Genomic DNA, 16,516 nt, shown 5'->3' with positions numbered 1-16,516 from the left:
AGAATGCAGCTATTCAGTAATCCTGTCTAAGTGGAAAACACAGTCATATGAAAACATCTTCAGTTATCAAAATACAAATATTGTTTGTGCTATACATACTTCTTAAGCCTTACCATTTCACAAATGTCAGTATAGTTAATATATTCTTTTCAAAGCACTATAGAGTCAGAAGTTGTTCTGGTCACACAGTATGGAATATGATATTTTAGGAGGGGGAAAGAGGAGTAAATTAAAGCAAATTGTATTTCTCTTGTGACAAAAGCAGCTCCTAAATCTTTCAAAAATTAAGCCTAGGGTAAATTAATGGCCTTGTTTCACACCTTAAGACACAAATTTATGTTCTGAACTTCAGATACGACCACATGTAGGATGTTTGGTTCAATATTTACCCCTTCTTTGGAAACAGAGTGAGGAGCACAATATGCTGCGATGTGCCATTCTAACCACCCTAATCCATCTTGTTCAGGTAAGGTGTGAAAATTCCATAAGTGATGCCAATATCTCTTCCAGTTCTTTCTGATACATGCTTACATGTTCAGTGAATATATATTTTGTTGGCAAAAATAAGATATATTTTGGTTTTATAGAGTATTTTAAAATGTTGTTCAGTCTTGTAATAAATAGAAGGTACTCTGGTTGTGGAGACAAACATTTCAGTAAAAACAGTTCTTTAGGGGGAAAAATGCCTGAGTTCTGGAGGCTATGCTTTGGTTGGTTTTGTAGTCTTGGAATTGTACCTCTTTTGGTGTCTGTGGAAAACAGCTCATCCTGGCTTCTTTTATTTCCTAAAAGGCGTAAGGAGTATCGATCTCTTCTTACAAATATTATGTATACTTCAGACTTGATTCTGCAGTGTAGTCCTAGCCATTTCCCCATTGTGTTCCATTTGTTACCTCTCAGGGATGTGGATTTTCTATTTCAGTTGCAAAAATTCTGTGAACATGAGACATTCCAAAATTGTAGACTGAGATATGGGCCACCGCAATAAGGTTTGCTGTGATACCTTTGTATTTGTTCTTTAAATAAGATTAGCATCAAATATTTACCTCTTTGTTTAAATCATAACCATTAGGTTTAACATCTCTCAAGATATATTTTGACATTAATTTTAGGTCATCTTGTTTCTTTGGAAGTCCAAACTTTTTATTGTTATCATTTTTACCTTTACCTTTTTACCCCATAATTTCTGATACCTCTGACATCCTTTTGAAGTGATTGCTGCAACATTGTTGTATAGCATATGGAAAAAATACTTTATTTCATTCCTCCTGAAATTTCCTGGCTTTTAAGACATTCTCTTCCCCTTTGTGAGTTATGAAACGGAAATAATAAAAGGTCTGATCTGCCTGCTTTCTTATATAAAGACTTATATCACATTGACAGTTATTTGTATTCCAATCTTTTTGATTTTTTTTCTTCTTTTGAGAATTTATCTATGCCCATAATTTGCTCTTTAACTATACTTAAATGTCTCACTTTTCAATGTCTGTTTTAAAGTGGCAAGGTCAGAACTCTAAAAATGTCTTTGAGCAGGGACTGCTGCCACCTTGTCTTCGCTCATGGCTTCTCAGTGCAATAGTAATTCTGAGAATAGAGGTGAACATAGTGATTCTCAGGTCCATTTTTTTTTTGTTGGTTTTGTAGACTCTTTGTAGACCTATGTGGAGCAGGAAACAGTTTTTCTTGCCAGAATATATTGCTTGCCAGACTGTATTAATCAACATTAGGTTGTTCATTTAGCTAAGTCTGTTTAGTTCACGTAAGAGCTTCTTACAGTCCTCAAAACTCGAGGAACCCCCAGGTTTTGCTACATAGCACTAATAACTAGAAAAAACAACATTGTATCAAGAATGGAAGTTGCTGGCAATTGGTAGCCAAATAAGCTTTGTCTTTTGGGTAGCTTCCATTCAAGGTGGTACTTTGCTACCCTGCTTTTCTATACATGTATGATAAACTCCCCAATTCTTCTGAAGGCTTACTATAAGTACCTTGTCAGAGATTTTTGAAAGCCTATCAGAATTACTAGCTGCTTGCTTTATCCAGAGGTGAGAGTTGAAATAAATTAACTGAACTTCTTATCAGTAAGGGAAAAGATCTTGGTATCAGTAAATAATCCTTAAATTTGAAATATCTTAGAATATTTGTGATCACTGGCAGTAAAAATGCAAATAAGATGTGGTAAGTTACTGAGAAAAGAGTAAAATATAAAACTGAATATGTGGTTATGTTGCCTGTAGATCTTGAGATGCTCTACTTTTAAAGAGTTATTTGGCTGATAGTATATCATCCAGAAAATAGGCTGAATATGCCCCAGCCCTTTCTCCAAAGCTCCCCTCAAGAAGAGCATTCAGGTATTCAGGCTACATACTTACAGAAGCATGTAAAAATTATTCCAGAAAGAAGCCTTACCTGAGAAATGTCAAATAATTTTAAACTTTAATGATTCCAAAAATAGTAATTATGCAAAAGCAGAATTCTTGCTTCAGCTATCCTCATTTCACTTGAGTAGTAATATCACAAAATAACCAGTTGTTTCTAATGTAATAATTCTAGTCTTTGTAAGATTAGTTTTAATTTATTATTAGTTTCAACAATAATTACTTTATTTTTACAAATTAGTTTTATTTTATTAAATGATTGTTGAAAAAATTCTACCATGTGTCCTTGGGTAGATATCTTTCTGCATCTCAGATTCATTGATCACTTAAAAAAACCCAAAAAACAAAAAAACCCACTGTCACCAGTATATGAATCTATGTTAAGAAACAAATACAAACCCTTCTCCGAATTCTTAGAACATGTCAGAAGATTTAGGATGTAATAATATCCACAGAGTAATTTTCGTCCTCAGTCTTTAACACTTTTTATTCAGCATTTAGTATTTATTAGATCTGTGACTTTTCCTAGAAAGAAAACAACCAGAGAATGTTTTAGGAATGTGTTGTTTATAATTTTTCCTTGCAGAGCATTGATAAGCTGCTTGTTCTCCAAAAGTTTAAGTAGCTTTTCTCAAGACTTGTTGAAAGTTAAGGAGTATCAAACTGTAAATGCTTTCTTTTTGAGTAAAGTGGATATAATCCAACATTTGATTTCTTGAATGCACATTTACAGTATGTAACTAGAACAGCATGATAGATCTTTATCAATGCCATTCTTGAAATAGTTTTTGAAAGTTTTTCTTTTTTAGGTGTTAACATTTTTATTTATTCTTATAGGGACTGGGAGCAGACAGCAAAAATCTCTATCCTTTTCTACTTCCAGTTATTCAGCTAAGTACAGATGTTTCCCAGCCTCCGCATGTCTATCTTCTGGAAGATGGTTTAGAATTGTGGTAAGAGTGTTCTTCGTCAAATTCTAATTTTAAAACTTATTTTTATCCCCAGGAAAAAACACACGATTTAAGAAAGGCTTTGACTGTATTAAGCATTTATATATTCTAGATATCTCACCCTGACATCATCTATTTCATACCTTTTCTCATAAGAGGGTGTGGTTAAGAAGTTAACGAAAGAAGCACAATTAGAATTAACCAATTGAATAGGAAGTCCATTTGCAGGCAGTTGCTAGCAAAATACAATTTTGTTTTGATAATGAACATCAGAGTGAAAAGTCTAGAGTCACTACAATGTTAATGTTGAGGTAACTATTTGGCATACTTTGGCATACTTTGGGGCATTAATTCAGAGCTGAACACTGGAAGAAATGTGAGTTTTAAAGAGTGAAATACTGGAGAAGTTATCTTCCAAAATGCAAGCTGTCTGATGACTGAACTAAAACAGTGAGTGGCAATGTGATCCGTCTATCATGAAGTTAATTTACTTATGTTTGTGGTGCAGCTGAACTCTAAAAGGAAAAATAATTATTCAGACATCCAGTACATTTTTCTGCAAATAGGTATATATTGACTTCATTTTGAAATAGCAAGGGATTCCTTTGATCTAGATTGTAGATAGGCATTTGAATTACAAATACTTAGCTTGCAAATGCACTCTTTTATCTGAAGCAAAACTAAGTTTTAAAAAGCTTTTGGTGGTGGGGGAGCTACTTTGAAGGGTGAGATCTTGAAGAAATTTAAGCTAGGGGCCTTTTTAGTGTATCAGTTCACAACTTTTATATTTTCTTGATCTAATTTTGAGGGTTATTCACATGCCTATGCAGAAGAGTGTGTATAAACTTTTTTTAAAAGATTTCCTGGAACATCAGGAGGGAGCTGGCAGACAAGGTCAGGACTTACAGGACTCCGCTTCCTGAAAAAGCAGCTTGGAGGCCAGTTGAGATAATTTACATCACCTAAAATGTTACTTAGATACCATAATCCTACACCTAAGCTCTGGGAACAAACTGGAATGTGGTGATGGTGACGTTTTTGTGTGTGGTGTGTTTTTTTGTTGTTTTCTGAACATAAACACTTGGTTTATATTTAGTGTTTTTCAAACCACAGGAATTTTAAATTGATACAAGCAGTGCTGAGCATATGACTGAGCTCTGTGGAGGTCTCGAATGCTCCAAGTGTTGTTCCTATACACTGAATATTCTTCTCTCCCCCTGCCTTATTTGTGTTCTGCCCTGGTTGCTGAAGTTGGATCCTTAAACATTCCCACTGCTGCATTTTTGAGGCTACATTGTTTTTAGTAGTGTGAAAACTTTTTTGTTTTCTTACATTAGCCAGGCCCATGTCTATACTAAGGGTCAGGTTGTAACTTGAAATGTGGGTCAAGCACTTGTTACTATTTGTTTGAAGATTATATGCATTATTACTAGGAGTTTACAATGTTTTCCATCTGTCAGTTATTACTCTCTATTATTTGTAGGTCATCTAATTTCACTTTATCTATTCTTAGGTTAGTAACGTTGGAGAATAGTCCATGTCTTACACCTGAGCTCTTGAGAATATTCCAGAACATGTCTGCCCTTCTTGGTGAGTCTTCTACTAACAAAACTTCCAATTCTCTTCCAATGGCCAGTGTTGTTCATGTCCCTCAAGGAACTTTATTGTAGCTGCAAGAACTAAATGGTTAGCAAAGTTGTTACTATTCAGAAATCAAGAACAGGGTATTTGTTCAGCGTTCCCATCCTCTTTATTTGTTTTGTGCTTACTATAATGATTTGTAGTGGTTTTAGTATATGACACCAGATCTACCTTCTGTAGCTACAAAATACTTACTGTTTGTCTTCATTCTGTCTGCTACTAACACAAAACAAAGAGGAGGAAGGGTTGATGCATAGACAGGAATTTGCTACAAAAAGCTAGCACTATATAAATGGTCATGACTTTCATAGTTGCATCACACTGCCACTCTACTTGCGTTAAATTCAGAATGTATATTTGTCGTTTGTTTACATTTGTTACTGCTATTTTATCCCCACCCTGTCCTCTCCAGCCCTCACAGGTGTTACTTTCCAGGACGGTGATAGGTATGAACTGAAATCTCTTCACGCTCTTCTAACAAAAGGTGGAGATATTAAGAAATCTTCTACGCTTGCAACAATTTTGTTATTTTATGAATACAGATTGAAAGTCATGATTCCCTGTGGGGAAAAAACAAATTCTCAAAGAGATGTTTATTGTTCTGGGAAATGAACTGATAGAGCAAGAAATTATGTTGATAATGCAAACAGTACAGTTAGGCAGTGTTTTCCTTAAGAGAAAGCTTCAAACACATATCTGTCAAGTCATTTCTGTCACTAGGAGTAGGTTTGGGTTGTGGAACTTGCTACTGTTTTCTTAGTGTGGAAAGCTGATTTTGAATATTCTGATAGCTGAGATTATTATTTTTATAGTTAATTTACAGATTTTTTCTTTTATGGGGTGTGGAGTGGGGTGGAGAAAACAGCAGCCTTTGCAAAGTATAATCACAGACCAATTTCTTTATACAGTCTTCTGGTACTGCTTCACTATTTGAACATTTTTCTGAGAAATTTTTGCTTTCCCAGTGTCAGTCAAAAATTTTGTTTGCTGTGGACTGAAATGGTGTACACTTTTCCAGAAAGCAGAAGCCATTCTGCAACACACCCTGCTGGCAATTCTCTTTTGTTTACATCTGGAAGAATCTAGCTGGAATGCCTGCATGCATCGTAGTTGTGGTAATGGGGTTTTGAAACAGAGCTTGAATCTTAGATTGGTGCTAAATTTCTTTTAAAACTTGATAGTTACAAAAGCAATATAGTATTTCCATCTAATACCCCTCAGACAACTATACTGTTTATACACCGTACTCGTAAAAGGGATCTTAAATCCAATGCAACAACCCAGTTCAAGCTATAGTGCCTTTCAGAAAGATATATATTCATCAGTGATGACTGTACAAGTTAAATAACAGTTCAGTCTAAGCTCTATACTGAAGTTTCTCCAATATGTGAATGGCAACATTCATTTGAAACTTCTCATATTTAAAAGCAAATCCACCTTCCCTTGTTCCTCCCACCCTTATGACAACTGTCAGGACAGGGTAGTTTGCTGAGATGCAGAAATACGTTTAGATTTTTGAGATCCTTTCACTGGTGTCTTGTGTGCCTTGACTCTCTGAGATAATGTAAATGAAAACTCAACTTTCCGTAAAACTAGTCCCTGGCAAGATCTGCCTCAGACTGTTTCTCATTCAGTCTGAAGTTATCAAAGTGGAAGCCAAAAGGCAGATCTTGTGGTGAAGAGTTCTGCACAGATTACCTTGCTTATGTCTTTGAGGGGGAAAAAAGAAACTAGATACAGAAAATGCTTTACTTAAAAATATAGTAGAAGGAGATGAACAGAAGTGTCCTGTAGTTTCTTAATTTCTTCTTAGTGGATGCAATTTTTCTAATGCACAGGTGATATAACTATTTTTCTGGTGTCATTGACTGCTCCATGAGCAGGTTATGGCCTTCGGAGACAGTGTGCTATTTGAACTAGAAGAGCTGGAGGAAGGAAGGGAGGAAGTTCATAGATGAGATTTTTGGGGACCTCATAGAGGTGCGTAGCAGACTCTGCCCTGCCAAAGGGGAGGAAATGGATGTGGGGAAATGTCACCAAACTGAAGAGAGGAAGAAGTTCTGCAAACACTTTATCTTCCTTCTCTTCACCACCAGAAAAAGGCATTTTARAGTCTTGCACCAACAAAACTGCTTGGATACATTCATATAATAGGTGACAAAGTACTGTGGGTTTTGAACAGTACGTATAAATAGATACAGTGCAGCTTTGATAACTCAGATCCAAAGGGACTGTGGAAAAATACTAACGATTTATATAAAATGGTTGTGTTTAAGGGGTTACAGAAAGTAGCTGTAGAGGCTTGGGATTATTGGTTATTCATTATGTTGTAGCTTTTGCATCGAGTTAGCTGGCTTTGTGGACAAGGTCATGGGGGACTTGATCAAAACTTTTTTTTTTAGTAGGATTGTACACATTTTTTTTTTTTTTTCCCCAGAAAATTCAGAAAGTAGTATACAGCAATAGACTTCCAGGTTGTTATTCAGAACCCTTAAATGCTATCTGAGCATCTAATATTTCCCATTCAATTTAGGAGTTTAGCTTAACTGTCAAAGTAAAAAAAACCCCCTTGATTTATGATACTTTTTTTTGCGGAGGGATGGGGGCACAGTATGTTTTCTTCAGCAAAGTGGTATAAAACTGAATGAGATATATTGTGCCCAAAGTATTTCTGGTAGTTTTTGAAGTGTGCCCTCGATATCAGTTGATAGAAAGGTACTTCAGTGTTTTGTTCTTCTGTTGATGAATGCATGTTTAGATGACTACAAATGAATATATGTCATCTATTACACTTTTTTTTTTTTAAGTGCTCTTAAAGTGCTTACCAAGATGTACACTCCACAAGTTTTTGCTTATCTGATTGCTTCCTGGCCTACCAGTAATACCTTAGAAACCTGAAATTTGAAGATCTCCATGCTGTTTTCTCTCATGCTTTCTCTGCTGGAGGTGATTCTTTCTTATTGCCGTACACATTGTTTCTCCCTTTCAGGTATATTTCTCTCTCTGAAGGAGCTTTTCTTACCCATTTCAGGTTACTAGTGCTATTGGAACTCAGTGTGAGAGTTGTCATACTAATCATTTAGATTTGCCTGTTAAATTAGTCAGTACTGTTCTTAAATCATAAAGATACAGCAGTAGAGTGTTAAATTTGATGTGAAGAATTGATTTCACTTGCGTAACTGACATTCTTTCAAAGATTGGGGTACTTTCACTAATGTACAATCATAATTAACAACATAATCCTCATATTTAGTCTTCACATCAGCACTGTTAATGTTTAAATTCTGTTGAAATATAGTTGCCCTATAGAGGGTTTGCAGAGGTTTTCATCCATTTCTTAGTGCAGCAGATTGAATAATGTGGAATGGAGGGACGTACTAGTTCTCTGAGGATGGATGCATTTCTGCAGCATTAAGGCTTAAAATGACAGCTGAATCTGATATAATTTCAGGTTGGGAATATGGTCAAAATCAAGAGATACCTGATTCAAGATGCATCAGGTTTAATGTGCCTATGCTGCACTTGTAAAAGTGGTGGCAATAAGCAGGTTACTGGAACTGGAATAATTCCTCTGGTCCCCAACAAAACCCAAAGGACGCAAACAAATTCAAACGAAGGGGTGGGGGGGGGAGAAGATAAGTATGATCTGGAAAAAACTCAGCAAGAGAATTGATGTGTTAYTGGTTTCTAAAGGTAATCAGTTGAAGACTGGATATCTTTCTAGAAAAGTGCTTTTTCTAAACACTGAGTATTACGCACGGATGAGTTGTTGAAATTCTGTGTTTTTCTAGACACTTTTTATCTGTTTTTTTTCTTTCTGGCCTGAAATAATTTTTTCATTGTAATTCTGCTACTCAGATTGTATTACATAGGTAAGTACCAGTTATTGAAAGCTTGGTACATTTATTTAATCATTTGGTCATTTGATTGTTTATTTAAAAATTTGTCTACTATGTCAATATCCGAAACTTAAAATATGGTTACATCTAGTAAGAAAAAACAGGACACCTCCAAGGAGAATTCAGTAACTTCAGGAAAAAAGTAGTACTAGTAATATGCTACTAATGCGTGTATATATATATATTTATTAATGGAATCTTTTGATGATGAGGATATTGGATGGATAGGTGGAAATTCATCACTTTTCAAGTCAAGATATTTAGTTATTCCAAAAAAGTGATGATAAGACTTCACCTGTCAAAGTACTGAGATATGAAAGTAGTCAAGAATTCAAGGCTGTCCAGTAGCCATGTCAGATAACAAGAAGCCTTAACATTCTTTCTGATGAAATAAATAAAATTACCAAACTCTTTAAACTCCCCAGAACTCTTCAGATGTTATAATGAAAAACTAATCATAGTTTCTATCACAGGATATTTTCTGTGAATTTTTTTGTCTTTTTTGTGCCTAGTAGTGCTTACACATTTTGGTATATACTGCATTCATTTAGCCATGGTAACACATATGAAGTTTTAGCCAGCTGCTGGTGTTTGTTTAGTCTGTTGAGGAATTTTGTTTAAAACTTGAAATATTTTTCTCTTGTCTGTCTGTATATATATATATATATATATATATTTTTTTTTTTTAATTGGAATGTTAATTAAAGGTGGTAGAGAAGATGCTAACTTATTTAACTAAGAATACTCTGTCCCAAACTGGTTTTAAGAAAATTTGAGTTTTCTAGTTTTCTGTTTTGTTTTTAGACAGTGAGGGCTACTGACTTTCTGCACTAGTGTCAAACAATATATGAGACTTTGAAGCCTTTGGTTTTGCTGTGAACTGCATTTACAGTGGATGCAGGGTGTGTTTGTTTTGGTTTGTTTTTTTTCTCCTTAATGTTTCAGGTTTCAGTCTGAGGACTTACCTTTTTTCTCTTTTCTTGAAACTGCAGCTATATACGATCTCCTGTATGTATCAGTCTCTTAAGTCCTCATGCTTTCCTTGCTGAAGTGTTCAAAGTATGGCCTAATGCTCAGTGTGTTTTGGTTCAAAAGCTCAATGCCATTTGATATGGCATCTAGGTCAGACGACCAGAACTGCAGTCTTGCTTTCCCTGGTTCTAGTCAGCGTTTACTGGCACTGAATGTGAGGCTTAGCGTCTATCAGTAATTAGAAGTCTCTTAAGCATGTTTCATGTGTTCCATGTTTAATATGTTCTTAGCACACTAACACACCCCAAACTTGATTTTTCTTGGTTAGCACTGGCTGTTGAGGTGATACAGGATTTCTTGTGCTTCCATTTGAGGACATGATAGCTTTTATCTTCCCCATTTTTTCTGTTATTGTCTCTGGCAATGAGACAGAACCTGAACGGTGCTGAACTAAGCATAACTTTTCTTCTGTTTGTAGGCATCTGGCACTTAAAAGCCACATGAGGAAAAAGGCATTTAAAGTGAATTATTTCAATTGTATTTTGATTTGTTGATGAGATTCTTAACTGTGATTTCTTTTTTCCAGAGCTGAGTTCAGAAAACCTCAAAAACTGCTTTAAGATCATCAATGCTTATATTTTCTTATCATCTTCTGAATTTTTACAGGTATGTTACCATAGTGTAAAGCTTTGTATTAGCACCTTTGTTCCTTATTGTCCAGCTACATTTTTCCCCTCATATTGGGAAACATCACATACCTAGAAACATGCATGCTCATTCATTCATTTTTATGTATATAGGCACATACATTTCTACATTTCATACATAACATTTCTAATGTTAGCTCTTTATGGCACAGAGTGGGCATTCAATAAAATCAGATTTCAGAAAAGTTATTGTTTAGAGTTAAGATTTTTGTGAATTGATTTAATACTTTGATACCTGAAAAAGTCCTATGAAGAGTAATAATAGTTACTACTTTGTTAATTATCCTACCAGGATTCAAATTATGATCATAAGTTCTATGAAGAAATCAACTAGAGATGTTATATCTTGTTCTCAAGCCTTCTTTCTTACAAAATTCATTGAGAATTCATTGAGAATTCATTGTTGAAAAAGTGACTTTATTTAAAAAAAAAAAAGCAAAAAAGCTTTCATTAAATTTAATCAGTTCAGGAAAGATGAGTTTTAGCAATCACTATCTTTGAAGAACAGCTGGGTCTTCCGATGTATGTAATCCTTAATGTGTTGAGTGTTGAAATATACATAGAATTACAATATACTTACATAATTTTTTTCATTTAATTTTAGATGTATGCCACTGACTTGTGCCGGTCATTTTGTGAACTCTTAAAGGACATAACTACTGAAGGTCAAGTTCAAGTTTTAAAGGTAGTGTGTAATCAAAATGATGTTACTACGCAGATATTCAGCTCTGTCATCCTAAGTAATATAGTAGAGTTTTGTCAACTTTGAGTAACATTTTAAAGTATGATGAATGTAGAACATGTTAAAGAAAAAAGAAAGAAATAGATCTGATTTAGCACATGTGACTGTTGGAGCCAGAGGTGTTTTAAATTGCGTATTTAAATTATCTGTTTGTAGAGATGGTGTGTATGTATTGGGGGAGTGTGTACACATAGACAGTTTCTTTCTCTCTCTCTCTCTCTCTCTCTCTCTCTCTCAAAAAATAAAATAAAATAAAATCCCCTAATTGTTGTCCCAAGGCAAGCTAGCACAGCCATATAGAGTACCTTGAAAGATACCGCCTAATGCTGGTACCCTCTCTGCAATGCTTCCTTTACTTCATGTTATTCCAAGGTGTTGTCCTTAGGTAAAAGAATTATAAGCCACTCTGAGTCCTCTTTGTACTGATGGATTTGCATTAAGAGTTCCTGAAACTCTTGCTGTTTGATTATTTTGTAGATTAATAGAGAAAGAAAGAAAGTGATGTCTTAGACCTGCATACAAATAGAGCAAACTAAAACAACTATTTTAATTGTATCATGGCCTGACAACAGCAAGCCTAACCTTTACAGACAGGTGGCCAGTCGCTGTATGGTAAAGATGGTAGTGTCCTCAGAAAATCTTAGAGCACTAAGAATGTCACTTGTTATGGAGAAAGTGTATAAATTAGATGTCTTGTGATATATGTACCATATTGAAAAAAGATAATGTCAACATTCTTCAATACACAGTAACATTCAGACAAAACAAGGAGAGTGTTTAGATCAAAGTGACTTAAATTAGGTTTAGTCTTTGGCTATCAGTGTACTGTTGGAATATGTAGAAAGCTAATTAAAATTGTTCAATTCTAATTGAATTTTAGAATGGAGAGTACTGTGTGAGCTAGAACAATTCTACATGGAGAAGTTCAGTTAAGTTGGCCAAAGTATAAAGGATAATCGCACTTTTAATTACAAAATAAAAAGGCGAAATTAGTTTGTGATAAATGAATTTTAGAAGTTGTACAATTCTGCTTTTCAGCTTGGTTCAGAATTAAGTTTATTGTATTCTACTTTTTATTATTTGGATGAAAGTGCAATATTAAATAATTCAATCATATAATTTTTTTAAGAATACTTGCTTATTAAAAATCAGAGTCCATTTTGAATGTTTCTAATTAAAATGTGAAAAGATAATTAACTATCTAGTAACTATGTCTAACCATCCAAAGCTCTTTGGGCTTTGTCTGTACCTTATCAACCAGTATATCCATCCCTTTGCTCATAAAAACAAGAAAAATAAAATCTTGTAACTTCACAGTATATCTTTTAACATTTTTGAAATATTAGTTTATCTTTTCAGTATTCATTAGCAATAAGGAAAAATAATCACGCAATTGAATTTAACTATGTATTTAACAGGCTGACAAGATAGTTAAATAAGAAGTCTGCATATATATGTATATTATTTTAAAACATATTTAGGTGATTTTTATAATTAAACAGTAGATTCACTTTTTGTTTTTGCTGCCTTTCTGTGTCATTGCTAGAACTTAATAGCTCTATAGCCAAGGTTCCAATCTTTACTGTATATTGGATGCACATACTCTCCCAATCCTATTTTTGTGTAGTGTACTTGAGTTTTTACTGTGACATCATATTGAACCAATCATTATATTTATCATGAGCTGCTGTTGTAATAGCAACAACTGCTTAAATGGAGTTGCTAGAGGTTTTTCAAGTTGTTTAAAAGCTTTTTTCCCCAAAACTTTGAATGGTACTACGAAAGAGATGTTAGGAAATTCATACCCTCATGTTTGAAATATAAAACATGAATGTGCCTTTTGAAAAATTTCAGGAGGTAGTGAAGTTGGTGTATGAAATAAAGATAGTTGAGTAACTACAGTTTATTGCTTTATATTTTTGCAATAGTTGTACTTACTAGGAACTTTGATTGTGTTGCTTGTTAAGTCTTTAGACTTGAATTCAGTTCACTATAAATGCAGCAGAATTGTTTGTTGCAAGAATTATACAACATGCTTGTTTTCCACTGTAAGGAACTTCAGGTTTTTATCATAATTAGTACACTTTGCTCTAAGGAAAGTGGAAAAATGATTGCTTTCTGTTTCAAAGCATTAATTGTAGAGCGTTTTGATACTGAATGGTGCTTCAGAAGCTTTTGTTCTGTTCTTCTACTGTCAGTCCTCCATAAAGCATTCCTTAAAGCAAACAAATTCCTATTCAGAGTGAAGGTTTTGATAAAATCATTTTCTGTCTCACAGGCATAATTTGATTAAGTATCTGGAACTGAAACATCTTCATGAATGATACTTGCATACTTTATCTGAGGTTTATGGATTAGTTTTAAACTCTCAATAGTAAATATGTGCAATAAGGGTGATTATACTTAGAAGACAGTTGGTATTTTTTTTCCCTAATGTTTACCAGAATATGAAATGAAGTGATTTCTTTTTTTTTTTTTTTTCTGGTTTGGTTTTGTGTCCAAAGTTGGAGTTGGGCTTTGCTGCTTCATATACAGGTGAAAAATACTGTGAGTTGCACCCTACAAGGTAGTTGCTCAAGTACCTGCAGGGAAAAAAAAAATTGGCTGCACAGAGGCAAGACACTGTCAGTCAGTAATATTGTGCCCCTGTTGAAAGGAATGGCTTGTGTTCCTGCAGTCATTGGGAAGCAAATGAAGGAGCTGGGAAAGGAGTCTGATTGTGACCAGTTCATTATCCAGCCTAAGATACAGGTGTGGTATTTAGGTGCAGTTCACTGGGGCTATAGAGATGTAAATGTACAAGAAACTCAGAAGCTTGGGATTAGAGTTCTCATTCAGGAAGGTGGAACTGTGAGGTAAGATAATGCGAAAATAGAGCAGAAGACCAGCTTGTATACAAGGTCAAACATTCCCCTCCTAAAATAGACATACAAAAAAAAAAAAAGTAAAAAAATCAGATACTGTTTTACGCTCAGGATTGTCTTATTTTTTGCTTATATTGTAATTGAAAACTTATTTTAAAATTGATGCTTTTAAATGATGTTTTTTCCCCCTTGCTGTTTTACTGACTTTTCTGCAGTCCCAAGTACTACTTGTCTATGAGATAGCATCTGCAATGGACAATTCACTGACAGTTTACTTCATTATAAGGAAGCAGAAAAGAAAGTTTCGATTCATTGTTTCCTCCCATTTTAAGTTGTGGGGGCCTCAGGAGGCAGAAATTAGAGCCCACCTATCTCTTTGGTGGCTTCACAGCTGCTTACAGAATCCCAGGAGAGGAAAACAACAGGATAAATTGGTGTTCTGCTCATTTATGGCTCCTACTGTGAGGGATTCAGAGCAAAAGCATTCTAGTTCTGTAGCTAAAACATCAATTTCTCTCTATCGATACTCTTATTTAGAATCTATAGTTGGACATATGTTTGATGAAGCAAGTTTTAAACAGATTCCTAAGGTGGAATGATGCTGCTAGAATAGTGTCAGTTTTCCATTTAGCTCCCAGTGTGGTCTTCCGTTACCCTCAAGATTTGTTCACTGCAGTTTGAACATCTTCCTAGCATGTCTACCTGCTTCTAGAGGAATAACTAAAATATAATCAATATAAGTGTTTCTGTAAAAATGCTTTGTCAAGTACGACTGTGCTGCCTCTTAATCAAAAAGCTAAAATAAAAAGACATTGTGAGGAAGAAACATCGAGGAGTGTTTTCTGAAATATTTTCCTACAGTGTTGGTTGATTTGAAAACAGGTGTTAAAATAGTAAATAAAGTGATAAAGCTGAAAAAAAGTAATTTGGACTTATGAGATATGTTGTGAGATTGTTGAGGCTTGGTGTGATTTGATTTAATGTATTTTTAAATTCTCTAAAAGAGAAATTAGAATGTTAATTTTCTGGTGCTTTATCCAAAGATAACTGATGCTGTAAGCAAGTCTGTAGGAATAAGACAAAAAAAAAGAAGGAATGGTCAAAAATAATGTGAAGAAACAAAGACATAAGAAACAAAATTATGATGGAGATAATAACTGAGAAGTACTTATTTTGAGTAGTATTTAAAAGAGAAAGGAGAAAAGCAGTAAAGCAAATGAAGTGAAGGATAATAGTGGGCAAAAAGTAGCAATCTTTTCAATGGATTGCAGTGAGTTAAGTGGCTTTTGGAGGTGTGTGCATAAAGACTGGATTTATGGATATTTTACAACAGTTGAAGTGGTTGCTGTGTTTATTCTGTCAGCAACAATGGCAAGTGTTTAAGAAATAATGAGAGAATTTATTCATAGGGCATGAAAATCTAAACAATTCCATCCGTCTTTCTGCTAAAATGACTGACTGAAATGTTTAGGTAAATGAATACATCTTTTGTGGTTGGAAAGAGGTTGTTGAACAGAACTGCTGATTTAGTTGTCAAGGAAACTGCTTTCTTGTGGTCTCTTTGAAAATTCTTATGAGAGACAATAAAAATATTTATGTAGACATAGGACTTAAACTGAAATTCTTGAATATTTTAATTTCTGCTTCATATTCAGGAGCAGTAAAGCCACTGTTTACAGCATCCTATTTTAGAATGTTTCAGCTTATTAGGTAAGCAGGCCTGCAGTAAAAGAAATTTTTCCCCTTTGTGCAATAATCATTCCATTATCCAACAAGTTTTTGAAGAGCATCCCTTTATTAAGAAAACCAAAGCTGTCTGGTGATGCTTTTGGCACAATCATGAGTTCATTTCTTGGATGTCTGTTCTTTGGCCTTTGAACACTGCCAATTGTTGCTAGTCATTACCACTTAGGACCAAATGATCTTTTCTCTTACAGGACCATTATTGCAATAGCAGTTTAAAAGAGCGAAAAATAGTAGGAGTTATTGGGAGGAACAGGGGACATGCATGATTTGCCCAGTTCTAATACTGTGTATTCCTTTCATCTGTTCCCTTCATCTCAAAAAGGATATAGTCAAATTTTTGAAAGTTCAGATAAGAGCAGGAAGGACCATCAAAGGTTTAAAAAGCTGCTGCACAAGGAGCAAATGAGTTAGCTAAAAGAGATGACTTGGAGGGGAAAGATCAGTAGGTTAGTGGTCTACAGAATTGAGTGGCATGGAAAGCAGACTGCTGTTTAGCATCTCTTTCAAGACAAGAAGTAGGAGCTGTTAAATGAAGCTAGTAGGAGTGAGTGTGTTTTTTCTTAATTAAAAAAAAAGGGGGGGGAAGAAAAGCTATTAAAGCAGTAGGATTGTTACAA

General features: G+C 34.6%; 1 protein-coding gene across 13 annotated transcripts in view; it reads left to right on the top strand.

Annotated features, from left to right (window-relative positions):
* The window catches only part of IPO11 (importin 11), a 108,638-nt gene that overhangs the window by 51,029 nt on the left and 41,093 nt on the right, over positions 1-16,516 (top strand). For 10 of the 13 annotated variants that reach the window (XR_003251998.1, XR_003251999.1, XM_026056407.1 and 7 more), the window contains 6 exons: positions 353-466; positions 3,216-3,331; positions 4,842-4,918; positions 5,382-5,453; positions 10,427-10,506; positions 11,152-11,232. Coding sequence is in view for 11 of the 13 variants with exons in the window: in XM_026056407.1 (XP_025912192.1) it covers positions 353-466; positions 3,216-3,331; positions 4,842-4,918; positions 5,382-5,453; positions 10,427-10,506; positions 11,152-11,232 (540 nt within the window). In the remaining 2 variants the exon portion in view is untranslated. The remainder of the gene's footprint in view (positions 1-352; positions 467-3,215; positions 3,332-4,841; positions 4,919-5,381; positions 5,454-10,426; positions 10,507-11,151; positions 11,233-16,516) is intronic. The other 3 variants (XM_026056411.1, XM_026056410.1, XM_026056409.1) reach the window with 2 other exon arrangements.

Source organism: Apteryx rowi, unplaced genomic scaffold, assembly GCF_003343035.1.
Source record: "Apteryx rowi isolate R43461 unplaced genomic scaffold, aptRow1 scaffold_131, whole genome shotgun sequence".
Classification (NCBI taxonomy): Eukaryota; Metazoa; Chordata; class Aves; order Apterygiformes; family Apterygidae; genus Apteryx; species Apteryx rowi.
This window is presented reverse-complemented; position numbering and strand designations above follow the sequence as displayed.